General features: G+C 40.9%; 1 protein-coding gene across 1 annotated transcript; it reads left to right on the top strand.

Moving 5' to 3' along the window:
• The first annotated feature begins 337 nt into the window (after window positions 1-337).
• Window positions 338-27,932, top strand: qsox1 (quiescin Q6 sulfhydryl oxidase 1). The gene is made up of 13 exons (XM_072389535.1): window positions 338-794; window positions 2,215-2,315; window positions 4,402-4,450; window positions 4,794-4,896; window positions 6,193-6,283; window positions 6,537-6,682; window positions 10,099-10,233; window positions 10,326-10,455; window positions 16,481-16,603; window positions 18,145-18,283; window positions 19,490-19,663; window positions 25,567-25,728; window positions 26,049-27,932. The coding sequence occupies exons 1-13, from the start codon at window positions 503-505 to the stop codon at window positions 26,852-26,854; spliced, it is 2,451 nt and encodes an 816-aa protein (XP_072245636.1). The 5' UTR covers window positions 338-502; the 3' UTR covers window positions 26,855-27,932.

Genomic DNA, 27,932 nt, shown 5'->3' with positions numbered 1-27,932 from the left:
TGAAAGTTAAGAAAACAAAAATAGAAAATGCAACTTTTCAGTTTAAAACCTTAAAAAAGACGCGATAATTGTTCAATAAATTGCACAGTCATGTAATCCAAAGCATGTAAACGGGATTCACTTTAAGTCCGATCCCGGGTGAAGAGGAGCTTCTGTTAGTTCTAACTTTATTGTATTTGGCTACTCCTCATTAGGAGGTTATTTCCTGTATGGCAACACGCGCAGACCAACACGTCACTAAGTATCGCCATCATTTCATAATTTAGGATCTTGTCCACACGCTCTCGTATCAAGTCATGTCAACAGAGGCGAGCAAAAGTTGGAAAGTTGTTGGTGTTTTTTGGAAGCTCGCTCCGCAGGGGGAGGACCCATGAAGGCTGTTGACCGTGGAGGAAAAAAAAAAAAAAGAAGGGCAGGGAGAAAAGTTGGATCAACTTCTTTTTTTTTGACAGCGAGGTAGAAAGTGTCGGCCTTCGGAGAGGCAGCTGCTTGGAGCGGGAAGATGGCGCGACGCTGCGGCCGTGCCACGTCTCGGTTTAATGAAGTACAGCGAACGTTTCCCAGAGAGAAAGCGACTGCTGCCGTTTTGCTGTGCCTGGGTCTCCTGCTCGTTTCCCCCGCGGAGGCCGGACTGTACACCGCTTCCGACCAGATCACCTTGTTAACTCCGGAAAATGCGGAATCGGTTCTGGTGAACTCCACCGCTGCTATGGTCGTGGAGTTTTACGCTTCGTGGTGCGGACACTGCATCTCATTTTCTCCGATTTACAAAAACCTGGCCAGGGACGTCAAAGGTTGGTATGAACCTGCAGATGGTCACGTAGCTGCAGCTGTTTGCACTGGCAAGATAAATGAAGAAACCAGCTCTCAATCTGATGATCCAACTTTGAATAATTATTCTGACTTGTGTGTGTGTGTGTGTGTGTGTGCGCGCGCGCGTATCTTATTACTTCTGCAAACTTTAACATACAACACACAAAACCATCGAAATCTTCCGCGTTTTTCTTATGAACACGGTCGCTTCTTTGAAATATGTTTTAGTATTTCCCCTTAAACCTTTTTTATCAGATTTTTTTTTTTTTTTTACAAAGGTAGAAACTCGATTAAATGTCTCCCTCTGAGATGTTTCACCTCCCACCCCACAGGCTGTGTGCTCGGCAGAGAGTCTCAGGTGTTTAACCTTTTAACCTCAGGAACATATTGATCCTGACTTTTGTTTTTTTTTGCTTCTAACTCTTGGACTCTCGCATGCTTGGTAAATCATTCAACTCTCAGAGATCACACTGTATTTTTCAGATGGAGATGCATTACAATGTTTAATAAGTATTAGGACCGTGATGTGCTCTCTCTCATAAGCAGACCTTGTTTTTTGGTAAGTTTAAGGAAACTTTGAAGACTAAAAATCTAAAATCCAATCTCTTAGTTTTTAATGTGGACCGAGTTATCTGCAAAGCACTGGGCAGCGGCTCAGTGCTTTTTTTTTCTTCTATCTGTTAATTAGAGCATGTGATCTGATAAAGTAGCTTTCATTCTGCTCTGTGCTGTGGCTCCCCATCACGTCTTCTGACCGGAGGTTGGTTCTGTAGCCCAAGCCCCTCCAAAAAATGTCACGGACTGGTGAGAGTGAATATAATTAGGGTGATAGTCAGGGGCAAAGACTCTGATGACTGCAGAGGGTCCAGCACAGTCGCAGGGAATTTCAGTTCTGTGTGTCACTCTCACATTCAGTCACCACTCACAGCTGATGACTTTGCTGTCAGTAAATTATTCTATAAAATGAGGAAGGATGATTTCACAACGTGTCTGGAGAGATTAGAAAGGCGTACAGATAATGACTGTACGATGGCAGTAGCACCACATCAGCCTCGGGCCCTTGCTAATATGTCGGCTGCCACAGTCCTGCTGATGAAGTGAATTATTTTGCACCAGAAACTGTCTTTAGGGGCCCATTGGGGACACAGATGTACGTGTAAGTCTGTTGCCTTTTTCACAAATCCACACTTTTTCTCACTGACATATATGGATCTAGTTCCTGTCCCAATTAGTTAACTTGATCGTGTCTCAGTTCAACATTTTCACTTGTGTGTTGACACACAAGGCACAAGGACAAGCCAGGACCCCATCCAGTGTCAGCAAACTGCACAGCGCATGCTGGACAGTACACTAAATATTTACTGTGGCTCTCTCGTCCTCTGTTTGATGTCCCCTGTTCAGAGTGGAGGCCGGCGGTGAACCTAGCAGCTATAGATTGTGCCACAGAAGAGAACAGGAAGGTCTGCACTGACTACAGTATCAAAGGATACCCCACTATAAAGGTATTGTCTTTTTATCAGCTATCTTCACAGGGCCACACACTTTCTTACTCTTTCTTCTGTCAGCTTGATAAATTTCCTCATTTAATTCTTTAACAAAAGCCATGAATGTATAGCTTAACAAGCCTACTGGGCACAGTCCCATGACCTGACAGATTCAGGGCCTCCCTGAGCTTTACCTGAAATAAGTCACCAAAGAAGACTCCTACTAACTACAAAGCAATAAAATACAACTAAAAGAAGGTTCAAAATACTTTCTTTTTTTTTCTTTTTTTAGATTAAGGACAATTTGACAATTACCGCAAGATGCTAAGTGACTATAGAATGAAGTCAAGTGACTTGAAGAACACACAAAATGACTCAAATATTGCAAAGAGACACAACAGAGCTCCAGGAATATACTAAAGAACCACAGATACACACCAGAGAAGGATGAACAGTGACACCAAATAGATGTGAAAGGCTTCAAAGAAAGGCATAACGAATATTGAAAGATGTAAAATGACTACGAAGGGAATCAAATTGACTACACAAAAGCATAAGATGACCACGGATACTAAATAACTACTGATATATAAAACATAGACACCTACAACATGGAATTACTTCAAAAAGACATGGATCACAGATGGATGCAGATTTATTTTACAAAGCAGCCAAAAAGTCACATGACTTCAAAAAGATGTAAAGTCACAACAAACGGATGTAAAACTATTACAAAGAGAAACAAAATTACTCAGAATGTGTTATATGACGGGGGAAACCACCACAAACATGACAAACAACTAAGAATAACTTTAAAACAACTTGTAAAAGACGTTTTTAACTTTTACAAGTTAAATTGAAATTGTTTCATTGATTTACAGCCCTTCAGATCTGAACACTCACTGGTCTCTGTTGTTCTCTGTGGAAGTGAACCGTTTCAATGCATCGGGCTTTTCGTAATGTGTGCGCAGAAGGAAACTCGCCGTGTGTTACATTAAGAGTGGGAGGGAAAATTAAAGAGGTTAAAATGAAAGGAGAAAGATCGAGTCCTTTACATAGAAGCAGCATTAAAATCCAGCAAAGAAAATAATTGTTGCGAGTTGCAACCATACGTTGCTGCTTTGTGCTTCAGTTCAGAACGTGCACCTAAGAGTAAAGTAGAAAACAACAACGCCACGTTTCTGCCACGCCGCCATGGTTTCCCATCTTGTGGTTTCACATTAATAATAATGATGCTCCATTCTTCTCCCATACGATTGCTACTCTGGCCATAAAATGAGGAATGCTCGGTTTGGCTTGAACCTGCCTTTGAGCGCCCTCTTTCAACACTCGTCTTGATTTTGCCCAGCGTGTTGGTGGGGGGGAAAGTGCTGAGTCATGTGCAGCAACAACAACTGTATTTCACATCATTTATGGAAGTTGTCTGAAATGCAGATACAAATGCAGCTGAGAACATACATTTAGAATCTGAGGAATTTATGCATAACTGTTCACCCATAACTGTTTTAATGGATTTTCTTTACAACTATGGCACTTTGTAATATAACTCCACAAAAGTAAGCTTACCTGTTTTACTGTCAGTGTAAGAATGTAGTGTCTTGGTGTTTTCAGTGTGATTTATGTGCAGTTGGTGCTGCATAAGATGTGATATTTTTTTTTTACAGATGAAGTTAGATACCAGGGAGTCGGCAGTGCGTTTGCAGTGTGGTTAAGTTTTACATGAGCAGAGACAACGCTGCAGAAACTCTCCCACCTCAAACATCTGCATTTTCATTTGCAGCATATCTGATGAGTCAGCAGCCCTGTGTGTTAAGACCTCTGTTCTCAGTGATCCAGTGGAAGCCATTGAAACAAAGGGCTCCTTCTGTTTGAACTCACAATGGAGCTTTAACATCTGCGACTCATTTCAAACAGGAGAGATTTGGAGGTCAAGGCGGGTAGAGTGGAGAACCCCCCACCCCTCCCCCACCATCCCACCCACCACCTTTAAGCGTTACACAACTTCCCTTTGAGTCTCTTGTAGTCGTGTTGGGGCCATCTAATCTGATCTCACTTCTCTGTTTGACCTTTTCTACCACAAACTTCCTTCTTTTTAACTTTACAGTTCTTCCATGCCTACTCCAAAGCTGATACGTCAGGATTGCCTTATAAAGGTATTGTTACACACGGAAGCAATTCACAGAGCTCTCAGTTTCTTTACAAACTCCATCTTAATTTTTTTTTGTGGAAGTGGTGCAAGTTGCACCAGCATAATGACGGAGTGGAAATAGGCACTGTAATTATTAGTCTCATGGTCAGAGTAATAATTAGCCTTTTGTCCATTTTTTTTCATTACTATTATTATTGACCAAGGCCAGTGTACCATTCATTTCACCTAATAGATCTGTTACCCTTGTAGCTGTGCTCATTAATTCTCAGGGAGCTATGACTGTGTCTCAGTGAATGATAATCCAGCTGACTTACATAGAGTTAAACCTCATGCCCTTTGATTTCCAGCTTTTCCCCGTGATGTTCGAGGTCTCCGTCACAAAATCATAGACAGTCTGGAAGCTCATGGCGAGCCCTGGCCCCCCGCATGCCCGCCACTGGAGCCCACCAGGTAAACACTGACTCAACTTCACACTTCACATGTCTTTAAAGGTGTTTTTTCTTTTTCTTTTTTTTTTTAAAACAAAACATCGGTTCTTAATAGGAACATTCAACAATTATCACCACAACGGGGTAATTTTTTTATCAGACAAGGTGTGTGTTTTTACGCATCGACAGTTTACGTTATATGATTAGCTCGGTTTTTAGCACAAACATGGCAGCAAACATATCGACACTGCCATTCTTTTTACATATTTGTGCAGCTTTATCAGCTAAATAAATATGTCCTTGTTAACCTGCACTCTGCCCTTTTCCCCTTTGGTAATTTATACATATCAGACAGAGAAGGCTCAGCACCGAATTAATGCGAACAATAAGCTGACATAGAATCAGCTGAGAAACAGTAGAGCTACAGCTTGCATCCATAACATTAATGATACAAACTTCTTACTTGTCAGTCAGCTCTGCGTTATATAACAGTTCTTAACTCGTATCTAGTAGTAAAAAAATAAATAAATCTCCAGTATTTAATCTGGTTTTTGGCTTTTTTTTCTTTCATTTGTCATCTTTGTTGATGAACACAGTTTCTTTGTGGGAGGAGGTGGTAGTTTGCTTACCAGGAGCTCCCACTGTTGTCGTAATATCTGTGCTGTTCACTTGCTACTATTTTATACATCTCTATACACTGTTAGCTGGCAGTTTGTTTGCAAGCTAAATCGGTGCCTGCTACTGTTGCCTCTTCTCCTGTTGGCTCAAGGGCAAAATAGACACTGTGGTGACTCCCATTCAATCTGGAGGCATGCAGTGATATAACAGGAAAGTCCACTCTACCTATCAAGTTTATCCAGTTGGATGTTTTAGCTTAATGATATGATATGAAATGTATTTCTTTTTCCAACTGTGTCAAAAGCTGTAGGTTATTTTCTAAATTTACTGATATGGAATTACCTATGAATTACCTAGCTGCTGTGAAGTAGATGTTTTTCTGCTTCGAGCGACTTTAAAATGGTCATAAGTAAATGCAAGCCAAACTGCTTTGTTGCTTACATTATTTCACAGTTGTATGGTCTCTCATTTTATCAGTGTTCGCAGTGTGTACGCTCCTCTGTCTTTTAATAATTTGTTGCTACAGAATTCAGTTTTGATGGTTCAGCTGGAAAGCAAAGCAGGAAGTTGAGTTTATTTATTTTCTGACATTTAAAGGGAAAGTACCGTTGCTCAGTTTTGTATTCTTCTAATCTTTCATGAGTCAGGGCTGAAGCTCTGCAGTAGAATCTTAACTGTCTTAACTGTCTGCGCCTTTCAGTCAAGCAGAGATCGACATCTTCTTTGAGACCAACATGATTCAACACCTGGCGCTGATCTTTGAAGATAATAAATCTTACATCGGCCGAGAGGTGATGACTCACATTTCTTTCCACTTGGGGTGTTTGTTTTCTTCTGTGTTACTTCTGTCTGCAAAACATAGGAAATGTACTTCCAAAACCAGAAATAATGTGCCGTTTTTTTTACTTCACTATTCTGGTCTTTGATGACAGTCGGGTATATATTACTGAATACATCGATATATTAAGGTCTCGGGGTGATTGAATGCAACACGAGGGAGATCTTTCTGTCTTTGTTTTTCACTGCTCGTGTTGTGTACGCCAGGTAACCCTGGACCTGTTACAGTTTGACAACATTGCTGTGAGAAGGGTCCTGAGCTCTGAGGAAGGCCTGGTGACCAAGCTGGGAGTGACGGAGTTTCCGTCCTGCTACCTCTATTATCCTGGTGGCAACTTCACCAGACTCAGAGTGTGAGTATCATCATTCTTGTGTTTGTTTGCCTCATACCTCATTACAAAAAAACGAGTTTAAAATTGATGACTAATATTTGGTTCTGTAAAGATTATTTGTATTAATTACCGCAAAAGATTTTACTAAAAGCTGGTAATATAATTAGTTGTAGTAGTTTTTTTACTCTTACAGCTTGACAGCTCTGCAGAAGGTCATTTAAGGTTATGTTCTGTAAGTAAAATGCTGGATGGTCTTCTTACTGTGCCTGAAATGACCTCATCTAGGGATGCGTGGGCCTCTTCTTGGGGAAAACTTTTAAAGGAATGATATACGACCTTAGAGCACTACTGTTTGTTACGCTTCTATATCGACAACTCAGAGCAAAACAAACACAGCCAAAATCAAGATTGAAGTCTAAGGTGGAGGCTTTCAAACAGCTCATAAATTACCCAGTCTCTCATAAAAGAGGCCAATTTGGAGTGGGCTTGTTTTTTCTTTTCTTTTCAAAGCAGTTTAGGCGAAAAATAGGTCGCATGAAACCATAAGGAACGTTTAATTGAAAGGGACCAAAGTTGAACTCGCTTTGTTTTTACTGAGATATGGAGATCTTTGAGCTGCTTTAAAAACCTTTGCCTTTGGAATTAGGACGAGATTATGCTGTTCAATTGCAAAACACTCTGGTTTTCCAAGTTTTTATTTATTTATTTTTTTGGACCTTTCTAGGGAGGAAAAGGTGGTTGTATTCCATGTTCAGACAGTAGGGAGGAGGCCATATATGGACTGAGGCAAACTGTGATAGTAGCTCTGACTAAGCAGCAACGCGTCCGACAGAATGGAAAGGATGTGAAGCATTCACTGTCGTTCAGCTAACTTCAATAGCTTATTGTTATCTACAGCATTCAGGGCAGTTCCTGGTACAAACTGGAAAACAGAAACGTTAATGTTGTGCTTGTGTTTCTCAGTACAACATCATCTACACACAGTTGTTCCTTGTCTGCAGCAGACAGGGAAAATTCCACACAAGCACGAAGATGAATTTAATTTTGATATTATTATGATTATTATTAACTGAAACAAAGTACAACACCTCAGGTTTTTTAGTCCTTTTTAAGGAACAGTTAAGACTGAGAGAGTCAGGCTGAACCCAGACAGTGAGGGAGGGTTTCAATTATTTATTGAATGGCACAAAATGTATCAGTATTTTCATTTTGCATGAACTGTATCTGGTACAAATTGATATTTTGGTATTTACATCCAACATCTCAAACTTTTTGACGGTCACAATTTCCATCCAAATTGGTCCGATTTACACAAATATCAAGTTTATTTTCCTTTGGTTCCCATTGTTTCACATGCAACAGCTTTGCTTTCTGCTGAAAAGCCTTGTCATGTGCTCATTGTCTGAACCCTATTCATGCAAATACTTTTAAACATCTGGCCTCTTAATGGGATCAGAGCATCAAAATCGCTCCCATTATTCACTATCATAAAGCGGCGCTGATCATTTCTCACCCTGCAAATTCATCTGCTGTTTATGCCTCTTTGTTTGGCTGTTTCAATAACTTGGCATGCAAAGAGGACTCTTTTTAGTTGACAAATGCAAAAAGGAAATGATTTATTGCTGATTTATTTATTCACCCTCCATCTCTCCCCTTCCAGCCCCCCTCATCTCCATCACGATACAGAAGGGAGGTTTTTTAATTTCTTGCATGAAAACAATGCCATTGCTTTTCTGGCTTCACCTGCCAAACAAGCCTCAGCCGCACACGGCGACAGATGGCCTCCCATCATCACTGAATGTCTGATTGATCCTGGGAGAGCAGACTGCGCCAGTGTGTGTGTGTGTTTTCTGAGTGCGCGTCTGTGTGTGAGACAGGGAGCGAGCATGCTTGGGCGTCTCACATTCGTCATGCATGTAATGTGTGCCGGTCCCAGGTGAACGCATTCTCTCTCAGCCCACCCTGATGCCTGCCGGCCCGCCGGCCCTGGGGATCACTGGATGAATGGCTTTCTCTCCACATCTGTACGCTCCCACCAGACACGCAGGTGTAATTGAGTCTCTGGCTGGTGTGAGTGAGCGTTGGCCCTGAGTATCCATCCTCCTTATTACCATCCTGCTCGAGTTTTACGATGCTCTCTCGCTGTCCGTGACGAGGGGAGAAAGCAAATGAGAGGAGGCTGTGAGGGGAGAGGGAGGAGAGTGCATTAATGGCTGAGGTTCCAGTTGCAGGGTTATCACATGGCTAAATGATCAGCGATATCGCTCTCGGTGCTATGCTAGTCGAACACCATCTGCTCAGTGTTTAAAATGAGTTCCTGTAAGTGAGTAAAATATATGGCCCTGAAAAAAATACAGGTCATAAAATGGTTTTATGGTGGTGAACTGTTGAAACAAATGTTTGAAGCAAAAAAAACTGCATTTTGTTGCAGGTTCACATTTAAAAATGCGCTGCACATTGCAAAGCGAACTCAGTGACATTATAAATAACATATAATTCTCTAACATTTTACAAAACTGTTGCAAAATGTACACAAACTAGATTAAACATAGTTTTAAAATGAGTTTGAAAAAAAATCACAATTTAAAAAAAAAAAAATGTAATTGTACACCTAACCTAATAACATGCAAAATTAGTAAAACTTCCTCCATGTTTAAAGATCACCTTAGGTGAGTTGTGGGTTAAACAAGTTGCAACAAAAACATAATCATCAGAACATAAGCTCTGACAGAAGAGAATGAATAATAAACTAATAGTTTTAAGAGCAAGTTCCAAAGCATTCTGCGCACTTTAAGTCCTCCTGCACTTAACCCAGCATGTAGCCTGATTAAAGGTTGTTACTGGCTACTAAATGTAGCCTGTTACAACCTTTAATCATTTTAACCCAGAGCTTTATCACCAAGAAGAGAGATATCCTGTGGTCAAATGTAACATTTACTTTTACTCAAGCTCAGAGCTGTAGTACCATTAAAGGTACTTGGACTTTGCAGGAGTGTTTTTCTATTTATTTACAATTCAAGTCCTGGGGCGATTTTTCCACACCTTTTTTTTTCTTTTATTAGATCATATGAATGTATGTATGGGCAACGTCTGTTACGTCTTCATATGCTGAAAAACATATTGGAAAAGCACAAAAACCCATAGTGACCATGTTGGAAACTGAATATGTTTACTGTGCTTATACAACGTAAATAGTGACTGTACTAACAAGTAATGAATGATTTTTTTTAAACATATACAGAAATTAAATGCAACATACACATCAATGTGGCAGTATATGAACAGTGATAGCCAGGCAGCTTTCCTCTTTTAGTTTTAATACTTTGAGTACATACTGCTGATAATGATGACTCATTTTTCATGTTTTGTGTGTGTGTTATATGACTACTTATTCTTAAGTAAATGTATATACTTATATTTATTCTTCCATTCCACAGCAACCTTGAGGCTCGCACATTTTACTCTTACGCCCTCCAGAGGCTGCCAGGGGTAGTGCGGTCAGGGAAGCCTCCTCCAGTCTTCACAGACATGCTCACCAACAGCACAGAGGAGACATGGAGGCCGTTCAACAGGTACAAACAAGACACACTCAGCTTGTGTTTTTAATTGTGGCTTTTTTTCTTTTTTTTTTTCTTGAGTGACTATATTTGCTTGTGGCCCCCAGGTCCAGGGTGTATATGGCAGACCTGGAGTCAACCCTGCACTACTCCCTGCGTGTGGAGTTGGCTGCTCATCCAGTTCTTAAAGACGAGGCCCTGAATTCTCTCAAGAAATACATCTCTGTCCTGGCAAAGGTAGCATTGCATATATACAGCATGTGCATAATTTAGACAAGCAAGTGCAAAGTAAGGCTGTTTTCTTACAGCAAAATTAATATATAAATAAATAACATGTTCTGTTGGACCATGACATGATTATAGAAATCACCAAGACAAATATGTAAGTGAAGCTTTTTGAGCTACAAATTTGTCGTTGTTTTTGGAGTAAGTCTGCCAACTTGAAAAGTAGTTTTGTCCTCCTTTAACACTTCACTTTCTATTATCACAATAATTGTCTCAGAAAATAAACTGTTGTGACCAGGAAAGACTAATTCAACAGGCAACAGGGACATAAAATGAAAAGCAATTTGCTTTAAGGTTCTCAAAGTATCTCAGTATATGAACCAAAGATAGGCCTTAACATGATGCACTGCACTGGACTGGACTGGCAAATGAATCCATCAAGAACTCGTTTAAAGCACATATGTGCAGTTACATCAGGTCACCACTAGATGGAGAGTGAGACAGCAGATTGGAGGTTACTAATGTAGATCTCAGCTGGTGTATTTCAGCTTTCAGCTTCAAGTTCCCTCATCATAGCATGTTGGTTTATTTCTTTGTACCCATTCCAGAATTCTCCAGATTTACCTAATTATTATGTCAAATACGCTGTTGTTTTTGGTGCCTTTACATAAACACACTCGTATGCGTTATTGAAAACACAAGTGGAAGCCATTGACTGGAGCAGCAGCTCAAAGAGACTCTTGGGTATTGTTGACCTTCTTGATGCTGGCTCCCAGGGGGATTCAAGCGTGGCTGCCACCCACTCGCAGCCCACAGCCTGATTAGTAGTAAACCTCGCTGGGATATGGCATCAGCCACTCGTCCTTCTCTTGCTCATGCTGTGTCCCATTGGTTTGTTTTCACACAAGAATTTTTTCTCTTTGTAAATGAATGTGTCCTTGCCAGTCCTCTTCAAGCTATCCTTTCTTTCGCTGCTTTCTTTCAGATATTACCTTATACCTTTTTCCAGGAGTGAATATTTGTTCGGTTATTCATCTAACATCTGCGCTCCCATCCTTGGCTGCTTCCTTTCACCTCTTTTTTGTTACCGATCACACACGCCCTCTTTTCCTCCTTCCTTGCTCTGTAAAGTGTGCCAGTCATGCAAACATGTTGAGAGGATGAGGCCTGACCTGTTAGCCGTGTCCCTATTGGCTACACACCAGGTTGTTTCACTGCCCTAGTCTGCCACCAATCTCTCTGATTATATCTCGCTCTCCAGGGAGGCGTCGCAGTACGCCAGTCTGTGTCAACGCTTGTGTGTGTGTGTGTATGAGGGTTGTGTGTGGGGGGGGGGGGGGGGGGGGGGCAAAGCTCTGTGGCCTCCCATTAGCTCCAGTTTGTTTAGTCAATAGCAGCAAGTCCCAGTGGTATTTTTAGCCTGTCCCCCACCAGAATGGACCAGCCGCTGCTCAGCAGGGCTTTGTGTAGCTGAGGAGGCTGTCATTGTTGCAGCTGGCTGCGACTTCTGACAGTCCTTATTGACATTTGACCGAGCACTGTTGCTGTAAAGAACCTGCAGGCTTTCAGCCAGGCAGCTCGTTAGGGGCAGTTAACAGAGGACGAGCAAGTGGTTTGTGAAACTGGATGAAAACAAAACAAACTGAAGATTTGACATGAGAGTGGATAATACAGCAGTAGGTTTACGCCACACATCGCTGATTATACTTTGAAAAGACTTCTCTTTAGACTTCTCTTTAAAACTATTAATTACATTTTTGTCATTAATCTTCACGTATATACTGGAAAGCGGTGAAGTGTTTCTAAAACATTTTAATTAAGTGCTAGTTTTTATCGGGTTAAGAAAACACCTGTCGTTGTGGACTATGGTGTGATTTGGGATATGAATTAATGCAGTTTAAGATGAGTCTGAACCATAACCACAAAAAAAATAGAAAGAGCCCGAAATCTTTGTGCACACTGAACAATAAACTTTTATCTCGTTAAAGAAATAACTTAATTTTGTATATGCTGTCTTCCTGGGCATGAACACTGTATGCAAATCCTGACACCTTAACTTCTTGTGTGAATCATGTGATTGGATTGGAGGTAAAGTGTCTCACGTTGCCTTGTCAGTTCCACTGTCGTCATTTCACTCTGGTGTCACATTAACGAATCATGACTCATTTCTGAGTCAAAAAGTCAGCGGTGAGTGTATTTGTAGAGCTTAGCTCACACTTGGAACAGTTTGTAAAGCAGGTGTGTGTATGTTTATCTTGCATCATTGTTTTGCTGATGTTAAAACACACATCTATTTAACGTTTTCCATTTTATAAGAAATTCTTATAATTTCTAATAATTCGACAGGATCTCTTAAGTAGACTTTGTTAAGAACCAACAGTCCAAAACACAAAGTTGTTCAGTTTGCCTTCAGGAGAGACAAAACAAAAAGAGCAAAAAATAGTTAAACTAGAAAAAAGATTTGCTTGAAAATGAGGTTAAAACTCAAAATAGATTCTTATTAATTTTCCATAAAATGGCAGTGGCTCAGGAGTAGAACAGTTGTCAACCAATCAAGAGATTTGGGGGGGGTGGGGTTAGAATGGAATGCATAACTGTGTGCAAATGTGTGATTGTATCCTGTACTGTAAAGGCTCTGAATGGTCAACAAGATTAGAGGAAGGAAAAACATCTACTGCTAAACCACAAGTAATATTAGAAGTAATTATTTTAGCTCTCGTGTTGTCTGTTTATCTTAAACATAAACAAATCAGAGTATATTCATATTTTCTCATCACTTTCAAATGTTACTCATCGTAATAACATGCTGTATCCAAGAATTACAATTCCTTGAATCGCCTGGTAAATTGTCTTTGTTTTATTTCCTCATGTTTCCACACATAAAAGCATAGGGGTTGTTTATTCTCTCTCTCTTCTTGGTTTTTTTTTTTTTTTTTTCTTTTTTGACCCGGTCATAATACTAGATTTACTGTCTTGTCAGGGTGAAGCCGGATTTATGAATCCTCTACATGTATATGAGGATTAAAAAAAGTGGATCTCGGGAGGCATCAGGAGCATTACAGCGAGGTTTTTAAGGATTACACCTCTATCCTGCTTTTCTTGAAAGAAGCCCTTCGGCTTTGGAGGGGGTGGGAGAAGGGACAGAGGAATAAAACAAAGACTTAAGAGGAGGGGGGGTTAGGTCTAAAAGGCTTCTGCCTTCTCACGTCAGGGCCCAGGACATTATGTTTACGTATTCTGTCACTAACATCGGCTTAGTTCATATTTAGCTTTGAATCAGTGTTTTTTTTTTTGTTTTTTTTTTTACAATTGTAGGTGACCGTATGAGTGTCTGTTTTTGTAAAGATGAGGCTGCTTTTTGCTGGTTTCCACTCCAGCTCGTGTCAACAGTGCCCCATCGTGCCACCCTCTGTCCACTATAGTTGGATTATTACCCCTGTCTTCTACCCCCGGGGCCCGACCTGCCCTGCCCCGTTGCAGCCAACAGATGCCTCCCTCTCAGGACCTTTACCACAAGAAGCTTGCGGTTTCTCAAGTGCTGCTGATACTAATCGGATGAAGGATGACATATTGCCAGGGTGAATGGGATTGTCATGGTCCAACTGGGATGGGTATGGGAGGGGTACACAAGTAAAGGAGGTGCAGTGTGTGTGTGTGTGTGTGTGTGTGTGTGTGTGTGTGTGTTTGTTTTTTCTCGAGATGAATAGAACAGATATGGATGGAGATTTCTTTTGAAGAGCAGAGATGTAGAGATGATAAAAGTAGTAGCAGGAGAAAATCAATAATCAGAAGGGATCCCGTATACAGAATTTAACCGCTAATGAATCATTTTAATGGTGATGTCAGCTGTATATATTTTTTCATTTTGTTAGAATAATGCCAGAAGAATAATGCTTCACTTAATGTTTAGATGTTACTATAATAGTTGCTTCGGATACTTATTACACCACAAGTAGTATTTTTGAACGATACTAGTGCAAATTTTGCCACCGCACATGTAAAAGTCACAAATGAATGTTTTGCCGTGGCATTTGCAGTTTTGATGTTTGAAGTCTGTTCATTTGGGGCCTGCAGATTTTGATGGGACTGTACTCTGAATGATGTAGCATTTATCACCACATCACCAAAATGTATCTGACTTGAGTAGCTGCATGTTTAGCCAGCTGTCACGGTGCACACTGAGCTTATGAATAGTGTTGCTCGTTGATGCTGACTTAAGCCCATTAGTGGAAAACACCTGCGTTTTCTCTCCTGGTTAAATTCATAAGGCTGTTTAATGAGCTTTTCTGACTGGTTGGTGTTCAGACCTCAGATCTACACCTAAACCTATTATATCGCTCTGCCCCCAGTAAGGAGCAAACACCACAAGCCCCTGTGTCCACTTTACATCCCTACTTCATTGTTTTCTCTTTCGTTTTTTATCTGCCAGTATACATTTATTTATACCACTGTCCTGTAATCAACATCATCAATTTAGAGTGGAACATCTAAATTTTGTCTTTATTTTCATTAAAAATCCCCAAACTATTGTCTTGTAAACACCAAGTTTACAAGATAATAATCGTAGGTGCACGATATTATTTGACAAATAACTTAAGTATAAAACAGCAGTTTGAATTGGAAGGTTTATTCGACTGCTTAGTCATACATTAGTCTGTTACTAGAGAGTAAAATACAAACATCCCTCGTCTGTGGTGCTGAGGGAGGCACAGGGAACAGAGCAGGAGGTTTAGGCAAATCACTGGGGGTCCACTGAGGAGGTTAGGATGCAGCTCGTGGATCGCGTTATATTGTTGTTAGATAGCAGACTGAACCATGTACTGAAAAGCTTGTGTTATGATCAACGTATGGAACGGTTGATTAGATTAAAGGTCAAAATAAGAAAGACTAACTGATGCAACTCAAAAAGATCAGTTTTTTTGGTTGTTTTTTTTTTAACGTGACAATAACTATAACTCGAATAGTTGAGTGGTGTTTTTGTTTTTTTTTCGTGCCCCATTTTAAAAGAAAAAAAAAATGTTTTTAAAGTACAACTAAGTTACCATGGAAGTGGCATGTTGTTGGAAAAATGCCTAATCCCCATGCTTTGTGTGTTTCTGAGAAACCGAACCCTTTAGAGAGGCTTACTGTAGGACTAAAAAGCACATCTAGCTGAATTTATGAAAGCATTCCACTCTTTCTTACAGCCAAACTACTCAAGACATCAGCTGTTTTCATTGTAGGTCTCATGTGTAAAGACACGTTTGCCTGTGTGTTTCTTCAGTCTGTCATCAGCGGTCTCATACACCCATCAGCTGGATTTCCTCCTCCACTTCATGTACCCCTTTCGCTAGTTACAGCATCATGTTTCCTCGCAGCTGTGGTTGTTGCCATGGGGATGCTAGTTTGATGAGAAGTAAATACACAACTGGAGAAAGCCAGAGTGGGGAGTGCCTAAGTGGTGGTTAGTGGTTTAGGAGGTGGATCTTAATAAAGGAAGAGGCTTAAGCTCGGCTTTTGTCACATTTACTTAGTTTTCTTTAAAGGCGCTGAGAAGGAAAATGCTCAAAGCACACCTTTTGTGCAACACATAAGCCTCGTGCACATCATTGTTGGAAACATGCTGGTAGCTCTGGTCAAAACATTCATTTTTAATCTCATACATGTGATGACTGAAACATGCAGCTAGTACTAGAGCCATTAGGTTTTAGAAACTGTTTCTTTGCAAAAACTTAAGCAAAGTTCAACTGTGACAAGCGTGTAATACCAAAAAACTATATTTTCACATCAGTCAAAGTACATTAATTAAATGCCTTATGTAGTCTAAGGGTAGAAATGCCATTTAAGTGCAAATGTTGTTGTTTCCAGGGTTTTAAAGCACAATTCCAAATAGTATCATCCAGCTTCTTTAATGTGAATATATGTTGAGTTTTCTAGTGTTCTTGTATATTTTCAGACATCCGTTACTTATCTGATGTCTCAAAATCTAGTTGGAGGAATTTGTTTGCACTACAATCAGGTGAACATCTGTTTCCATTGTTCTGCTTGTTGTCTACAGCATTTTCCAGGTCGTCCTGTGGTGATGAACTCTCTCAAGTCTCTGAACTCCTGGCTGCAGGTCCAGACTGCAAAAGAGATTTCCTACAAGGCATTTAGGGACGTTCTGGAGAACACGGCGCAGGTGAGCAAAAACAGTGCCGTTCAAACATTCATACAGTGCCGCATCGTTTAGTCTTGGTACACGGAAGCTGGGGCTTCCACTTTTGTAAGCCAAAGCGTCCAAAAGAAAAGGCAGATAAACAGTGAAGAGGCAGGCAGACTAGCAGCTGCACAGGTGATCACAGAATGCCCCCAGACTGATGTGAGGACGTCTGTCTGGGAGTAGCTTTGTCAGGTCTCTGAGCTACAATGTCACCTGTCAGTCGGGGAGCTTAATTATTTCAAAACCACTGCCTATTTTGCTACAGACTCACAAAGCGAAAGCTTTAAAAGACATAGAAAATCTCTCGATGATATATTTCTAAAGATGAAAATGCACATATTTCAACGTTTACTTTGTCCTTGTCTCAGTGCCAGCATGTAGAGCTGAGAATCTATGTGCTGTTGTCTTTGGAATGAAGCCTGCATGCCTCCAGTGTGCCGCCCCTTGCAAATTGAAAGAGTCACTTACTTACATCATTAGCTTTTAGCAGGCAAATCAATGGATCAATGAATCAATGGGAAGGTATGAATGGACTCCGCCTCAGTGGAAATGGACTCGCACACACAGACAAGCATACACACACCAAATCTTTACTATTGACAAGTGAGTAACCCTGTCAGTCACTTCGGCGATGGTAGTGCAGTGCAGCAAGTGAAACGACTTTATGTCAGAGGAAATAGGTTGGTGGATTCAGCTGTGTCTCGTGGTTAGAGATCTGGATAGCTTCTGTTCATTAGTGGAGGGCTGAGCCATTAACCTGAGATTGACTTCTCATTGATCAGGAAAACTATATGGAAAAGCTTTCATTTAGTTGAACAGGTTGGGGGATGCCAATGAGACACTTTAGTTTTTAGAGGGTGTTTGTAATTTTGTTGAGCCTGGTTATGTTGTAGTTTAAAGCCAGTGACGGGTCAAAGTGTTTACGTCTCTTAGTTCTTAAAACTTTCTGCTGCAAGTGTTGCGCTGGGCCCCAAGCCCATTAGCCCATTAGCCCATTAGCCCATACAGCATGTTTCAAACAGGAAGAGGCAAGAGGTGAAACTGGAATTTACAATATTAGAAAAATAATGTTTAAACAGTAATGTTTTAGTAGACGCCCAAGTGATAATATGAGCTATGCAAGACTGCACAGCTTCACCAAGGCTGTAAAATATGACCATAACTTTTAAATTCTACTTGCCTCAACCAATGGTTCCCAAACTAGTGCTGTGAAGTCTGCAGCTCCTTAGCATGTATTGCTGTTGACTGTATTGGAAAAAAAAGCAAGCATATCTAATTTAGGATAGTTAATAACAGTAAAAACATCATAGAATGCAAGTGGCTTTGTTAATTAAATCTGTTGCAATGAGCAAATTTGGAAAATGACTGATTTCGTGTACTTGAGCTCCTCTGATAGGACTGTATGGGTGTGTTTGGAGAGGGGAGGCTGGGAACCCACTGGGGACATTTTTTTTTGTTTGGGGGTGGGGGCATTTTCTAAATGTCTGTTTTTCTCAGTTTGTTCTGTTTATCTCTCTCAGGCTCCTAACACTGCACTGCCTGAAGGAGTGAGGTGGGTGGGCTGCCAAGGCACCCAACCCCACCTCAGACGTTATCCGTGTGGGATGTGGACTCTCTTCCACGTTCTTACCGTTCAAGCAAACAAAACTGGAGGCTCAGGTACACACTGTGAATGAAAAAGCTGAGGGCTTCTTGAGGCTTTGCAAGCAAATTGATTAAAGAATGTTTCAACATCTCACAGAGAAAAGACTGAGCACACATGAGAAGCACAGGCATATCTCTTGATCACTTTTCTCGATGTTGATTTTTAAATTTCCTTTCTATGTTTTGTCATTTTTGTCACAACTGAAATTGAACCTAATTGGGACTGTTTGAAAAGGGATTATGTTAGATTAGCGGAATGTGAGTGGTTAATAAAACAGGCAGATGACCAGAGGCTGCGCTCCTGGCAGAAATGTTAATCTACCCCTAAACACACACACACAAACGCACACATAGTTGCACACAGAGGTTAATCCTGAGGTTTACGGACCACCACGTGACCTGCAGATGGACTGGCCAAAAGGGGTGTCCATCTGGCCCCCCACAGACCACCAGCTTAATGGAAGCATACACACTTACTGGCCAGTATTGACTGTTAGATAAAACTGAACTTATTCACAGCCACTCACTGTCTGCGATATTGAAGGTGTGAATACTGTCCAGCTTATGGCTGTAGTTGTTTTTATGAATAAAACATGAGCACAAACACCGTCTCTGGTACACACTCCCACCTCCTGTACGGTTCATCTAAAGGGCCTGCTAAGCTGAGAACAAAAGCAAACAGCTGAAGGAAAATATGTTTGTGGACTGTCCATGTCCTGAGACAACAGCCTGGCCACCATTCACACAGAGTGTTAACTACGCTTAATCTCCAGATTGGGTTATCCCATTCTCATAGATTATTCATCTCAATATGGGGTTAACCCAGCTCCCTGTGACTGCAGGCCACATAATCGTGGGAAGACAGGAGGATGTGAACATGCTCTGCCATTAAAAAGCTTTCAAGCAGCAGCTCAAGTTTGCGGCGCTTTTAGCTTTATCAGGACAGGTGACACTACAGATTATGACTGATTTCTATTTGCTGCAGTAAAGTCATTTTTTGTTTTGAATGAAAAATCCTTTTGTATCATATCCACTGTATTTAGTTGAAAATGTTCAGGAAATGAAGGTCATGGTTGATAAAGCAACAAAATAAAAACAAATGGCAAAGGGTGTGCTTCAAATGATCTTAGGGAGGAATGTAAAGTGTTGTTTTACTTCTCATATTAATCAGATTGATCAAACTGGCTGGTGCTCGACACTCACTGACATATCATTCTCCAGATCCTCGCGAAGTTCTGAGCACAATGAGAAACTACATCCACAACTTCTTTGGCTGCAGACCTTGTGCTGAGCACTTTGAGAACATGGCAAAAGACATTCCGACGGTGGATTCACTGCCGGCTGCAGTCCTGTGGCTGTGGTCCAGACACAATCGTGTCAACAACAGAATAGCAGGTAAGAATCGGCACAGTCATTTGTAGCTGCTTTGTCAAAGCAAACTGGAAGTATTTCCATCAAAATGTTGCTGGTGCTGAGCCAGTTCCTTCTCTGAAGGAGCCAAAGCTGAGCAGCATTTTGACAGGTTTGGGAACTGAATGGGATGTAACGTGACACGGTGCTTGGTTTTTGGCAGCCACGCTGCCACGAGCATTTCTTTCACATATTGAACAGCTTTATGTTTTCCAAATGCTGAAGCTTAAAGTAACCTGTCCTGCAGCCACTGACATCAGTCAACCTTAGGACCTGCAATCTGTGTTGGCACCATTTTTTTTTTTTTTTGGGAACATTCAGTTTTCTTTAGGTGGAAAAATGTAGATGCAGTTATAGATGAGGCACCAGTGATGCACTGGTGGAAAAGATGCTTTAGAGGTGATATTGGTTTCCTAATAAAACAGTGAAACTGTTTCTTTGAGACTGTGTAGCGGTCCAAAGTGAGCGTGACTTATAGCGACTGTTGCATGAAATAACTATTCAAAATCCTGTCCAGACCAATTAATAATTATTTTTAAATTTCAGATTGAAGAGGTCATGTTTTCATCAACGGTAGGATGCTAGAGGTGTTAGCAGGAGCTGAATCACTCATCCACCAAAAATATTTATTATTCCAGATGTTATTATTTATTATTTCAAAACAGTAAAAAATCTCTGGTTTGGATTTTATTAAGGGGGGAATTCTCTGTGGGTGTTTTTACTTATATTTTTCAGAACAAATATTCCTGGCTTTCTTTGAATTAAAATTCATGATTTGTACTTTTTTACTAAGATTCAATAAACTAAAATGACAAAACATATTAATTAGTTCTTTAAAAATGAGGAGCCCTACAGAAAAGTTATGATCTGTAGTTGAGATCACACACCTGAGTTCACTAATCCAGCAGTAACCCTCCTGTTCCCTCTACTTTTCCCATCACATACTTCCCTCTGTCCACATCCCTCTCCTCTGTGTCCACCCATCCACACCAATGAGATCAGAAGCATTACCATCCTCAGTTTGTGGGGTCCGTTCCAGTTTGCTCCCATGGTCACTTATACCTAATACGACTAACAGAGGGTAGAAGGGGGAAGAAGGATGGATCCTCTGATCAGACACCAGCTGTCACCCTGTCTTAGTCCTTCCTCCAAGTATCATCTGCTTCAGCCTAACCCATTTTCTCTTTATTCCCCTCTGCCTTCTTCCTTCTCACACCCTTTGATTCTCTCCCACACCCAAACTGACCCCCACAATTGTCTGAACTGTCATTAACTTTTGCCATTTATTTGTTCCAACTTCTTTGTCCTTACTGGCTCAGTTTTCATGTTTTCAGGACTCATGTTCTGTCAACAAAATTACACCTCTTCACAGAGGAGTGCTAAACAGTGTCCCTCCTCCCTTGCCTGTGTTCATATGATTTTATTAGGCACTGTGCCGTCATTAACAGCCTACTTTGTTAAATCACTATCTTTTGTTTGTGTTTTGCTGACCACCCCTCTCTCCTATCTGAGGGACAGCTTGTGTACCGAACAGCAGGGGCCAGAAGGACACCCGTCCCTGTGTGTGTTGGCCCCCCAGACACTTAAACATCATCAGACCTCCCCCTTCACCCATCCGTCTTCCCTCTTTTCCTGTTGCAGTCTTTTCTCTCTTTCCACTTACCATCCCCTGGGACTCATATCCTCTGCTTGACAAGTAATAGTGCAGCATCCTCGCAGTATAGCTCCCCCAGGAGCCAGACCTTTTTGCCTACACGCACACAAACATGCACAATTCCCAAGGTATAGTGTGACAGCAGGTGGCAAGCACCCAGACGCAAGCCACACACGCTCCCCCGCCCCTCTTGTCCTTCTCCTCCCAGCCAACACACACACACCTCCTTTCAGCCTTTCTTGCATGGGTCAACTTGTGGCGCGTGGCGGGGAGGAGGGGGTCGTTCAGGGTGTTGGGGTCCTCAGGGAATAGGTCGGGTGAATCTGAGGGTTTGGGTATGTTTGTTGCAATGAGCATCTTCCCTGAGGAAAGCACACTCTATCCTTCCATTCACTCAACCCCTCCTCTCCCCTTTGCCTAAAGTGGAGCTCTTTAGCAGGCATCCCCGCCCCTCCTTTCAGAAGCAGCCATGCATGAAAGAGCAGCTATTTGTAAAGCAGCCGGACAATTAATTTAGCTGGCAACAAAGAGACCCCAGGGCCCTCGGCCTCCTCGCACCGGCTGAATTAGGACTGGTGGCAGCTCAGTCCTGTTGCTGCTTGTCAACAGCTGAGACTGATTCACATTTCTACAGACAGGCCTGTACCGCTGCAGCAGGCCCAGCTGCCCTCACAGCCACGTGCTTTTCATGCAGCATTTACTGCTTCTTTCCATGCGGCATATATTTGTGAAATGTTTCACGAGAACCGATACCATTAACATATTTAAAAGTGCCTCAAAATAACACAACATTATGTTTTGCAGTGATGATATTCTTTACACGTTGTACATGAACACGATGAGAATGTCTCGGGAGTTGGGTTTGAATATTTCCCAAAATTTGACATCACACATGCACTCCTTGATGGGAAATGATCTAAAGTTTTTGATGAATGTTGATCAATCCTGCAGTTGCTCACCTTGGAGGAATTTCATCTCATTCCTCTGAACAGCTTTAACACTGGGATGTTGTTAGATTTTCTCACATGGTCTCATACTCTGACGGATCCCTATTTTTAAAAAAAAAAAAATTTCTTTTATTTTTTTAGATAAAACTGATTGTCATCTCATTGATTTGTAAACACTAAATGGTAATTTCATCTACAAACTAATTCTTTGTTCTGGAGGTTCACACACAATGCAGCTCACATATATGTAATAATGAATCATTAGAAAATATCCCATATTACATTTCTTTAAAACCTTTTGGTAAAACAGACGTTCTTTGTACATAAAAAAAAAAAAAAAACATAGAAAGATGTGGCACATGCTTACTAAAGACATTTTTTTTCTACAAAGCTCTCATTTTTATGTGAAGGAAAAGCGACCACACAAGAAATAGGTTTGAAAAAGAAATAAATTAGAAACTAGCCAATAAAGGAACAAGTAAAAACAACACAATGAATGTAACTCGATGCTCATTTTCAGCTTTTGGACACTCATTTCATCAGTGCAGTGAATATCATCATTATTATTAAAGTGTTATTATCCAGGCTTTATATTGATACTTTAAAGCAGTAAACGACTCCTGATTCAGTTTATCAGCTATACTCTCCAGCAGTTTTAATGGCGTGATCTTCTCTTATGAGTTTAGTGCTGAGGAAGCTAGTTTGGCAATGCATATTTATGACAATGTTTATCCAGCGGGCATTGCACCTCAGCAGAAGGCCTTTGTGGCAATTTCACGATGACTGGCACGTCTAAAGTCACCGTGGTTGCAAATGTGGTATGCTTATTAGAATAAGGGATGACATGCGAGGTATATGGGACGTGTGAGTGTGCACTCACCTACTAAAAAGCCCCCCCCCCACACAAACAATACATACACATGCAACACACATACACTCACAGGCAACAGGCCATCCAAGACACAGTAAAATTGATGGATCCTTTATGTAAAGCACTGTATGCAGAGAACATACCCACATGCATATGACTGAGATTAATCTTGAGCAGTGGAGAGCAGAGGAGGGGAGCGATGGGTTGGAGGTGGTTGGGGATGTAAATTGACAGTGCTGTAAAGTGACAGACATGCTGCTCTGCTTTTTCTTTTTTTTTTTTTTCACACACACAATGGCCTGTTGGTGACAACAAGCAATCTATTATTAGATTCTGCCCTGTGTGTCCTTATGGACATTTGTGCAGAGTGTCCATCAAAGTTTGTTCTTCATCCCGTACACTTTTTGCACGTAGTCCTCTGCCAGTCTGTGTGCTTGGATGCAAAAATGGTGAGTGATGAGGGGTGTTGGTTTTAAAGTTTTTTTTAATTCATTAGAGGGGCAGCTCCCGTCTAAGGTTTCTGTTGTTCTCATGTTCCATTTGGAAATTGGGGTTTGCTTTCAGCTTTCAAAGGGTTGCAGAGGGAAAAGACAGGTGGTTCAGAGCACAGAGATCCGCTGCCTGAAAACAGGGAATGCGTGTGTGTGCGTCTGAGAGGAGAAGCTGTCCACTTTGGACACATCTATTATCTCTCCATCCATCCCACTGGGAACACCCCACAATCCCATTGATCATTGTTAGACGCTGTCATATGAACACACACAATAACAATCCATAGATTACACACACACAAACAGACAGATGATTTACATATACACACGTGAACACATACATGCACATATGCATATAGGCACTTAGTTTTTATGATCACTGTGACAAGATCAGATGGGTTCAGCTCAGATTGGATCCAGTCCTCAAAGCACTTACACCCTCCACCCAACAAGGAGAATAAAAGAAACTACAACGGATGAAGATGCTGACTGAATGCTTGAGTTGTGTATTTACCTTTTACACAGAGTAATCTGCTGTAGTCAGTTGGGTACTTTTGTTTTTTTTTAAGTAAAAAAGACTTCAACAACATTCTAAGAGTGAAGGGAGCAGGTCTGCTACATTCATGAATGGTTGCAGCTGCTTTAATTAGAAATATTTAACAGAACAGTCTATGAGACTGGAATATCTTTATTTTTTTTACCACTAAAAATGGCGTTATCTGTAATCAGCATTTTGATATTGCGTCATGTTGACGTAATACTCCCTGTTAATAGGACTAAGTTTACTATAATCCTCATCAGAATCATTGTCACCCCCTGAAATGGAAGTATAGAGTTTAGAATATTTTCAGAAATAAATACAAATCAATCAGTTTTGTGTGATTATAGCGTTTTGATTTGTCCAAAATGATTTAACCTTAGAAAAGGCTTTTATATAGAGAAATGTAAATTAAACAAACACTGTTGTTGGCAACCTGATCAATTGAAGTTGGTTCTTCCAATGAAATTTTTTAAAAAAGGACTCATCTTTGCTTAATTCCAGTGTTTATGTCACTGCAATAAACCATTGTATGATGGTTTTACTGCACACAAAGGGGCTGATTAAGTTAAAGGGGGCTGTCTGAGAGCAATACATTTGCTCTTGTAAAAAAAATTAGTAAATCCAAAGGCCTATTTTTAGGGTGAGATGTTACCTAATGTCAGAAAACTAGCCTTGAGTCATTAAGCAGGACCGGAATCACACATTCAAAAGCACAGAAGAATAGTTCAAACTGCTTTAAACTGGGTAGCAATAAATCCCGATCCAAGTCCCTTTTAAAAGCATTTACAGAGCGGAAATAAGAGGGCTTGAACATATAACAAGAGTGGCAGAAGCTACCAACAAACTGATGAAATAACCTTTTTAGATGGCTACAAGAAACAAGAAGAGGTCCCTTTTGTTGCTAAAAGTTCTGTATTATATTCATTATTTCATTGTTAAATTATGTTTAGCATTTTACTAAAAGTTTCTGATCTTACAGAATTGGTTCATTTGCACTTATTTCTGAAGATGGTCAGTTCTGTACTTAAAACTCAGCTGTGTCAATAAGGCTTGGCATTTCAAGTCCTGTGTAAGTAAAGTTGTAGTGATTTCACAGAATGCTGTTTAATGGTAATATTGATTTTTTTTTAAAAATTTTATTTTAACTCTTAAGAAAATTTTCCTGGATTTAAAGAGGTTGCTCTAGAATATTTAGATTTTTGAAGCATGCACAAGTATCATATGATTATTGTTCTAGAAAAGTGTTTTCAAATATGAATACAGTAGAAAATCCATGAGCCAGTCATGTCAGGAGGTGCGATTCTCCAACAGTATTTTTCTTATTCAAATGGACAAAGTTCAACCTTCCCAAACAAACCCTGCATCTGCATTTGCTTCCTTCCAGGTGCTTTGAGTGAAGACCCCCTCTTCCCAAAGATTCAGTGGCCTTCACCAGAAATGTGCTCCGCCTGCCATACAGTGAATGATAACAGAGAGCACAAGTGGAACAATGAGCAGATTCTGTCCTTCCTCCTGTCCTACTTCTCCTCCAGCAGCATCCTTTCAGGTACAACTGAATAAGTTATTTTTTTGACAGCTCTGTATGTTACAAATTCACGAAAATGTACAAAACTCTGAGCTCACAAACTCGACCGACTGGTCCCAGGCACATTTCTACTGACATTTTGCTTAACGTACAGATAACAGGGATTCTGCAAAGAAAGATGATGGGTTGCACAAATATTCTGGAATAAATGGGTGTGTGTTTGATTTTGGGTGGTAAAATACTTTTAGATTGGGATAATTTATTATATAATTGATAATGAACCCTGTTTTACAGTAATGTAAAGTAATGATTGTAGAAGTGTCTTTTCTTCTCCCCGTCAGACTACCTTGAGGATGGAAGCCAGATTCTGGAAAAGCAGAGGGAAAGCAATGCCCGTCGGCAGCTAGATTTAGCAGCTAAGAAACGGGTAGAGAGGAAAGCCAGGGAGGCATTGAACTCCATAATGCTTCCTACACCATCACCATCCCCCATGCAGGACGAGGAGGAAGAGGAACCACAGGATGAAGCAGGGGCATATGAAGAGGAGGAAGGTGAGGAGGGAGCCCCAGCAGCAGCTATTGAGATTGGGGGTAAGTCATCTGAACCAACACACTGGGCCAAACCTGAAATGGAAGTGGGTCGCGGGCGACGGCAGGCTCACAGGAAACCGAGCATTGTGGGAATGAGAATGCGAGCGCAGCAGGAGGACATCGTGGATCTCGACTCATTTGTCAACCAGCACTTCAAGGCCAAGGCTCTGCAGCTGGCTGCTTCCAGCCGGGTGAAACAACGCACCCTGCAGAGAGAGGTAGAGCCAGATCCCAGGCCGGCATTTGGTCTTGGCATGGAGCTGGACGCAGGGCTCGGCATGGTGGGTCTTCACCCAATTGACACAGATCTTGAGCCAGTCATGGGGCAGCAGAAAAAGCGGCTGCAGAAGCGAGAACTTGCAGGCCAGTACTTCATAGGGGAGGACGAGCTGAGCCACAAGGAACGCTGGATATCTGTGTTGAGTATCGGATTCTCAAAATTGGACATCAGCCTTTGTGTCATCCTTTATGTCCTGTCCTCCATGTGTCTTCTAGTCATGTACCTTTTCTTCAAACACCGTCTCAGGTTACGGCGGGTTAAGATAGCTTTGCCCTGATCCAAAATGTATAAAAAAAACTTACCTGAGCAACATTTCAATTTCACTGGTTTCATGTCAGCTAAGTTTGGGGGCACTGTAGAGGAATGTGGAAAGATTAAGCAGCCATAATATGTTTTGAACATTATGGGATGGGTTATGTTAAACTGGAGAGAAAAGGAAAAGGGAAATGATCAGATTTCTTTCAGTTTCTTTTTTTAATCGGGGCAACAATCTAACATTGCATTTCATGTTGACTCCGGAACAATACAACTGTGGAATTATGTGCACATAGATATAAATTTCCATTCATTTATGTTTGGGTTTCATTCCTCAGTTAAGGATAATTAGGTGTGCTTTTAAATCTATTTCACCACTGATGACAGGTAAAATCAAACCCACTATGAGTGAGAAGTAGTTCTTTAATTTATATGAAGTGAATGTGACAGACTGTTTGGGGTTTTTTTTCCCTTCTTTTTTCCCTAAAGTCTCCTACTTAAATCCTTTTTTTTTTGTCTTATAGTACAATGAGGACTTTGTAATTACTTCCTCAAATACTCTGAAAAGGAATCCTTTCATTTCATGGAAGATTTTTTTATGTATTTCCACGAGCCGAGCTGAATGGTGATTTTAAAACATTGACTGTTGTATCTTTAATCACACATCAACTGCTCTTGACGAATGAGTGTGTTTTGTGAGGTAACTCGTTTTCAAATCAGACGCTGAAAAACTGCTTTGTGGCTTCTTAACAAATTGCCATGGGAAGTACTGATGGTAGCAACATATTGTTGAAAACTGTGACACGGCCAGCAGGGCTTTCACTAGGGAAGAGCAGGCTGTTGATGTAAGTCGGTCTGTTTTCACTGAGCGTTATTCCATGTCTTTCAAAGACTACATCACACTGTTCAGTCCGTATGATAACTACTCTCGCTGGTGATGAAGTTCTGTGGGGCAATGAATGTGTTCACACTGGATATGGTTTTAGGATAAACGGGATTTGTTTTTGGTTTGTGGCCATGATGTAGATCTTCAGCTGGGCATCTCAAAAGCATTTTCTGTTTGCCTACATCTGAACCAATAAAGCTATTTTTGATAAGAA

Source organism: Leuresthes tenuis, unplaced genomic scaffold (assembly GCF_036924035.1).
Source record: "Leuresthes tenuis unplaced genomic scaffold, fLeuTen1.0.hap1 SCAF_7, whole genome shotgun sequence".
NCBI classification, from domain to species: Eukaryota; Metazoa; Chordata; class Actinopteri; order Atheriniformes; family Atherinopsidae; genus Leuresthes; species Leuresthes tenuis.
The sequence above is the reverse complement of the archived record's forward strand: the minus strand, read 5'-3'. Positions and strand labels throughout refer to the sequence as shown.